Raw genomic sequence first — 7,511 nt, 5'->3', positions numbered from 1 at the left:
ACTGACCAGAAATTTATGACTCTGCTTTAGCAGAGTCAAGAAGTACATATAGCTGCAAGACTTGGGTGAGATACATGCTTAAGTGCTCTGCTGAATTAACGTCACAACACTTTCTTCCTCCATAGCTGAGTTCATGCAATAACTTTGCTGATCGCTGACACAATAGCATTTGGACATAGGAGACATTTGTTAAACAGTTTTTCTTCCTACAGATTTTTGAAATTAATATTTATTTCAAACAAGACATTAAAAACAACAAAAATAATCCCACAACTTTTCATAAAAATTAAAAGGACTTAAAAACAAATCTCAGTGGGGAAAAAAAAACAAAAAACTTTGCAGTTAAAACCAAACTGAAGAAATGTTCTCTATATACACACTTTTTTAAGGAGAGATTATGATTTTGTATTTGATACCAACAGGCACACTTCATTCATCATCCGCAAGAAACTAGGTTAGGTCTCCACAGGCCACAGTCAGAGTTATTAAGTAAGTAAATATGTCTCTGCTTCCGTGCCCTCCTTTTATTTCCTTGCTTCTTCAGTCTCATCTGGCTCTCTCTCTTGATGCTCTCTTTCCCACCTCATTTCTTTCAACTCTTGTCTGTATTTCCGTTCAATGAACCGTTTCTGATGGGCCATCTGGGGAAAGTTATCTGACACAAGGAGAAATATTTTACATTAATAAACAAACAGGTAACACAGAGAAAGCCTCAGCTCTTATTTTACTTTTTAACTTTGATAAGGTTAGGAGTTGGGGGGGGAATAATGTTATCATCATTTTTACTGATTTATAACAGTCCAGTCTAACAGTGAACCAGGGCTCTGTGTTGTAAGACCTTGGTTTCTAGATGATTTCCATATCTGTTTCTCCTGCTACAAAGCACTGCCAAATAAAATACTCTCAAAAAAAGAAATATAAAATTCTGGTATAGCAACATGGCCAGGTATTACCTGGGTTTTATGTTCTGTTCCCTTAGCAACAAGTGGTTAATACTGAAAAATGAATGTAAGATTACTGTCAATGCTCTGTCAAGGTTTTTCCCCTTGTTCCCACTTCAAAAAGTAGGAGCCACTGGTTCCAAGCACTGTACAGATGTTCCCATTATCACTGTTTTAGACCATGCAAAATCCTACATTATGACAGGGTTCCTAATGGTAAAAGAATAGTGCAGAAGAATGGATTGCAGTAAAATCTGTTCTTGAAGTTATGACTTAGCTACGAACTAGTATGAAGAATTATTTAGCACAATCTAGGAGCGTGCATGAGTGAAGTCTGACTACAAAACAACCTACACAAAGCTGAAGCGATGGAGAAATAGCTAGGGGAGACTGACCATTCTGATTTCAGACATTTGTCCATCTGCTGTTATCTAGGTACACAAGTTAGCTGAGGCTATAAAATCAGCTTATGTAAGTGATCAGAATTGCTCTCCATTCAGTGCACTGCTGACAGGATACAACACTTTCCGCATGACCAGGGTGCTGTGGACAACTGCTCAGACCTGCACCCTCCAGCCAGTCAGAAACCAAAGAGACGGTAGAGTACGTGGCAGCCTGCAGCTGGTGGTAAATCCTGCTGGGATCACACAGCAGCAGAGTGCTGGGATCAGCACTGGCTACCTATCTGTGTCCGAGATGAACACAAAAGGTTACTATGCTGACCTTTAAAGCCATAAACAAGCCTGGGATTTGTCTTAGCAAAAGACTGCACCTCTCTGTAGTTAGTTACCAAGAGCAAATTCAGCTGAGGCTCCTGAAGGTGGGAGCCCCTTGGCACCAAGAAAGACTGGGGATCTGGGTGAGTTGTTCCCCAGGAGAATTTTCCTTCCCCTTTCTAGTCCCAGGCAGTATAGATTTATTCAGCTGGAGAAGACAGTGCAGAAGTCACCTTATTTGTAGGAGTTTCTATTATAGTAAAGTGACTTTCCACTTCTGTGTTTTACTGGCTGGTGAAATTTGTGCCTTTTATTATATACTACATGAATAAAGGGTTTATCCATCAGTTATTCAGAACTTGGGCACAGAAAGATTTATTTATTTAAAATAGAAAACAATTTAAAGAAAAGCAAATTGTTTTTAAATTGCTGTTGTTTTTAAAACTCCAGTGCTTTGTGTTTAATGGAGTTCTGGGAGATTTTGTTGCTCATGTATGCCATAAAATGAAAATAGTATTTTCAGCACGGTGCCTGTAACATAATTCTTTAAGAATTCTGCTTGGTAGCAACCTGCTTGTTAATAATCCATTTATGATTTGGAGAAGGAAATTTATGTAATAAAATCATCAGAGCTATCAGATGTATAAACGGGTGTATGAAAATGACTTGTTTGAAATAAACTACTCATGCATTTGTTAAAAAAAAAAAAAAAAAAAAAAAAAAAAAAAAAAGGCCAAAAAGACCCCAAGAAATAAAAAGCTCCACTCCATATAAACATATACACACAGGAAGAGGTGCCAAAAGGGGTTATGGAGTCTCCATTCCTAAAGATTCTCAAACTTGACTGGACAAGGCCTGAAGCAACATGATCTAACTTCAAAGCTGGCTCTATTTTGAGGGGTGGTGTCCCTCCCAACCTAAATTATTCTGTGGTATTCAAAAATGTATGTCAGAAGAAAGCTGTGAAGTCCTTGAATGATAAGACCTGAAGCTCATGTCTCTTTATGACAGATGATATTGTCACAAGAAAAAACACCCAAAAGGAATAGTTCAGGAAATTTTTGTAGATATTCAATGAAAAAGGGAAGTTATGTCTTCTACTTATCAAATTTACTGGTGGTGTGAAGTATATGCCTATCAGATGGATATGAACAATTCTGAACTACAGGGACTACATTGTCTTCTGAAAGTTTTAAGGCTTGGAATTTCTGAATGCAGAGGTTATGGATTAAAAACTTCTGACATCTGAGGAACGGCAGGTCTTTCCTTTCAGTGAAATGTAAAAATCGACTTCCCCTACTCCTCCTGCACAGAGAGCTTCTGTTGCACAGAACACGTTACCTATTTACTAACAGTACCTGCACAGCTGGCATTTTAACTAGACTGACTAGTTTCCTCTCTGAGATGCCCTTGCAATGAAGGACTGCTCCCACGCTGTATTTTCTGTGCATAATTTTGAAAGAAGTATACAAAGATGAGTGGATGCTCAGCTGACAAACTGCTGTTAACGGATTAGTATTGACTTAAATGAGGCTGAGGATCTGCATGTTAGTCTTTAGTCTACTGCATAATCCAAAAATCAAATTTTCTTTTCTAAATTGGCAAATGAAAAGTAGTATTCCTCCTCCCCAAACCAGAGCATGAGACAATCTCACTATCTGAGATGGAGCAGGCTTATCCCATTACATATTCAAAGCATGGAAAATCTCAATGAGACTTTATTGCACAGGGTTCCCTTTAAGTTACTGTCTCTGTAACAGATCAAAAACTCCCTTTAAAAACAAACAAACAAACAAACAAACAAACAAACAAAAACAAAAAAACTGTTGTTATCATACTAACTCCACTTTTTACAGAGTTGCCTAGAAAGCAGTAATAGGCAAACCTGTTGCTTAGAAGCTGACAGCATTCAGTATATATGCTCTGTTCTATTTTTCTCCCCCACAAAACACACACCTCACCCCATTAAAGCCTAAGGAAGTAAAATATAATTTTCTTTGTTGCCCAAGCAAATATCTTACATTTTTCAAGTGCATCCATTGCAGCTCCCATTTCTGCTTGCTGAATACTGTCAAAGCCAAACAAAAACATGTTATATTTGATCTAAGTTGTACAGAATAAATCACAATTTCTGAGAAAATGAAGCACTGGCTACTCTTTTGTAATAAAACTCTTCAGATAATCAGTAGCTAGCAATTTCTATGGTGTATGATATATCAACCTTTTCACAAATATGTGAGCAATAGCACCACAGCTCCAGTATAATATTTTTAAACTTAGATCAATAACATTAACAATATTCTAGTTCTTCTCTATTCATTCTTCTCTATTGAAGCATTTGCTTTGACTTGAGAGAAAAAAAAGGAACAAAATCACAGAGGTGTGAAAGCTATAAAACTAATGATATTTTCATAACATAGATTTGATACCACAAAATAAAATTAGGTACTTTGGGTTCATGGTTGAAGTCTTTGTAACTTCATAAACCATCCCAAAATATTCACCTTCTTTTACTTACATGCCTAAAAATTACAGTATCAGATTTGAGAGCCTTTCACCCTTTCCTTGCCAGCTTAATTTGGACCATAATTTACCAGCAAAACTAACGCTAAAGTCATCATTTTCAGGAAGCTGTTCTGTAGTTTCCATCCTGTGAGTCACAATAGGTCAAGATTGCTGGCCAGCTTGTTCGTAGGTTCACCAAAAAAACTTAAGGCCTAAACGTATACAGGCATTGAACCCTTCAGGTATTAAAATAAGATTGAGGCAGAAACTCAGAATGACTTGAGAAAGGCTCTAAAGCTTTCCTTTTCTGAGGCCAGTTGGACACTTGTCTACCTTCATGGCTGGTAATTCTGGACGCTTCCTGAGTCAAATAAACTTTAACACCATGCCATCAGTTTTTCACAGTACCTTGGGCCTTTACCACATCCTATTCTTTCGCCTTTGAAATAAACAGCTACTGTATATGTCCTGGCATGAGAAGGTCCAACGGTCTGCAGAGTCCTGAAATAAGACAGACATGATTTATTCAAGCGGGAAGTATTAAAAAAATGAATCTGTCAGTGGCACATACATCAACAAGCTTTCAGTCTGGTCAATACATTTAGTGGAACTAGCACAAAAAAATGGAGGAAGGATTTGAAGGATGGCTGTATAAATGACCTTAACCCAGAGATTGCCAGTATGGTGCACAATTAAAAGGAGTAATTTACATTAAATGGATCTTTGTTTATACTGGATTTATTTATTCCTTCAAGCTCACTCAGGAGTACCATATGAAAATTAAAACTTCAGCCTACAGGCAAAAATGCATACTATGCACAAAGTGCTGAAACACTGAATACACCTGTAATAAAATCATTTAAAAAACACATAGCTGTGCAATTGCAAATAATCATACCAACAAGCTGATGGGCACCAAATTTTTAGGCTCTGAGAGCTGAACATTTAGCAAGTTTTAAAAGGCTTGGTATTAGATGGGGGGGGGGGCCTCTCTACATAGCAAATTATCACAATATAAAGGAATTTTCCTTCAACTTTGAAAAGTTACACTTTCTGTCACTTATGAAAGAACCTTTCCGTTTGAGTGAAAGTCTAGGATATGCATTGATAATCATCTCAAGGAGAAAAAGATAATTCCCTAGGCATGCAATGAATTTGCTTCTGCTGTTTCTTCCCCGTCTCTAATCTCTCCCCACTGTCAGCTTGAGTTCTGTCCACTACCTTTTTTCACTTAGGAAGGAGCAGCAATTTCACATCATTTTTTAAAGTATCTAACTACAGTATTCCACATGTGTAGTGTGTAACACCAGACACGAGCAAATAAAACCCACCCCAAATTCAAAAGCTAAGCTACTGAGTGCAGTGAAACAGATAACCCCAAGGGAAAAATTTAACAAGATAATAGGAAGATAACAGCATATGACTAAGCTGTACTACAAAAATCAATTTATCACAGCAAAACAAAACAAACATTTGGTACTTGATACTCAGTGGGTTTTACAAGAATCAGGAATAATTTCTTTTGTATTCATCTTCCTCACTCAAGTAAAGGGGTGAACCCTCAGACAGAAACACTGAGGAGTCAGATTGGCAGAGCATCAGTTACCACATTAAAGTGATCACATTTCTGAGGTGCACTGTTTCTCACTATAACTCACTGCTACATTTCATCGAAAATTTTAATTCAGTAAATGTGACAAATGCACTTAAGATTTTCATTCCTCATACATTTTTGGTAGAGTAATCCCAACATAAGCCCTGAACTTTCACAGCCTTTCTCTTCTCTTGGGGGCTAACATTGCACCCTTCCCTACATTCATCAAGTAGATGTGGATGCAGTATACAAATTTAAAAGTTTATTACTGTCTCTTTGAAGTAGCTATTACTCTATTTTACCACTGATGAAATTGAAAGAGAGGAGGCAGATTTGTCCCACCCAGTCTCAGGTATTTAACTAAGGTGCCCAAGTCAAGAAATTTCTGGCCCTGAGCTCTTTTATTCCTATGGAAGACAACAGATGCGGGCTGAATTGCATGTTGAAAATGTCCAAACCCTGCATTGCCCCTCAGATGTGCCTGGCTCTTTGTTGATTAGAACTGGAGCCTACAATCAGGAGGCGTATCATGTTATTTTTGGTAGCACAGGGACGTAAAGAAAGTTCATAGTATTACTGGAAACAGAATGGAGGTATCGACTTTGTATCTGAACAGCCACTGTCCTTGTTCTATTCACTTCATTCAAAATATTCCCACTATTTTACATTAAAGGAAGAAAAAAAAAAAACACAGAATGATGCCAATGAACACTGAACACATTTGTTTTCCCTGAAACAGTAAAAGGTAAAATTCTTACTGATTCTTCCCTGCAATGGCTTAAAACATCAAAAGCTCAGAAAACATTGGTTCAACAATTATCATCTTCAGACAAGAAGAGGCTAAAGGACTTGGCCTGGAGGGCTAAAATAAGGCCAAAGTATGGGAAAAAACATTGGGCATTTGACCACATCTTCCTTCATTTAAAAGAAAGATTGATAATTAGCTTGTATCCATAAGGTGCTGTTTCTTACTTGTAAAGAGGAATGTCTGGCTCTTTTCCTTCTGTCCTGAGAGTCAAGCAGCACTGCTGAAGCTGAGATTTAGGGTCATTCCAATCTTGATTTAAAATAAACTCCTGTAAGGTGTTCACAAAGATGCTTTTATGGTTGAGAGTTTGTGGTAAGACTCCAAAACACAATGGCATATATTAAAAGCACTATGGCGGTAAGAAAGTAGGAACCTTACTGGCCTTACCTTTAAACGTGGAAAAAAGCATACATTCATGAAAGTGTGCACATATTCCAAATCTTTATCAATGTACAGGGCAGCAATAAAGGCTGGGGGGGGGGGAAAAAAGGTACTGTCACTCATCCAAGAATAGCTTTCACTTTTAGAAACAAATATCTTTAAGTACTCTAAAGCCATATTCAGTTAAGTTTCACAGCAGTGATCTGATGAGGGTATTATTATCCTGCATATACAGGAAAGAACAAAGTTGACCAAGGGATTACATGACTTACCCAAATTCACTCAGTCATTTGAAGAGCTAGAAACAACATTCAGATCCTAATCCCACATTTTAACCAGCAGACCATGGCTACTTAGAAATAAATCACTACTGGGTACCATAAAAATGCTTGAGATATAAATCACTCCTGTTTGTGTGCAATTTCCATTTACTAAGAGGATTTGGCAAAAGCCAAGGGGTCTGAATGGCTCACAAAATGTATCAGAATGTACAGGATACGGATTAACTTTCTTTGCACAATATTTATTACTGTTTCACTTTCTTTAGAAAGAAAGTAGCACACACT

At 37.4% G+C, this 7,511-nt stretch overlaps 1 protein-coding gene across 5 annotated transcripts in view; it reads right to left on the bottom strand.

Annotated features, from left to right (window-relative positions):
* Positions 1–213: 213 nt before the first annotated feature.
* DROSHA (drosha ribonuclease III) overlaps positions 214–7,511 on the bottom strand; it is a 70,458-nt gene continuing 63,160 nt past the window's right edge. For 4 of the 5 annotated variants that reach the window (XM_067290976.1, XM_067290975.1, XM_067290974.1 and 1 more), the window contains 5 exons: positions 6,952–7,034; positions 6,729–6,832; positions 4,571–4,663; positions 3,679–3,725; positions 214–655 (listed from right to left, as the gene is read on the bottom strand). In XM_067290976.1, the coding sequence (XP_067147077.1) occupies positions 525–655; positions 3,679–3,725; positions 4,571–4,663; positions 6,729–6,832; positions 6,952–7,034 (458 nt within the window). In that variant the 3' untranslated portion in view covers positions 214–524. Of the gene's footprint in view, positions 656–3,678; positions 3,726–4,570; positions 4,664–6,728; positions 6,833–6,951; positions 7,035–7,511 lie in introns of those variants that run through there. The other variant, XM_067290978.1, reaches the window with a different exon arrangement.

The sequence above is a fragment of the Apteryx mantelli genome, chromosome 2, assembly GCF_036417845.1.
Source record: "Apteryx mantelli isolate bAptMan1 chromosome 2, bAptMan1.hap1, whole genome shotgun sequence".
NCBI classification, from domain to species: Eukaryota; Metazoa; Chordata; class Aves; order Apterygiformes; family Apterygidae; genus Apteryx; species Apteryx mantelli.
Note: the sequence above shows the minus strand (reverse complement) of the source record. Positions and strands in the feature narration are given on the sequence as shown.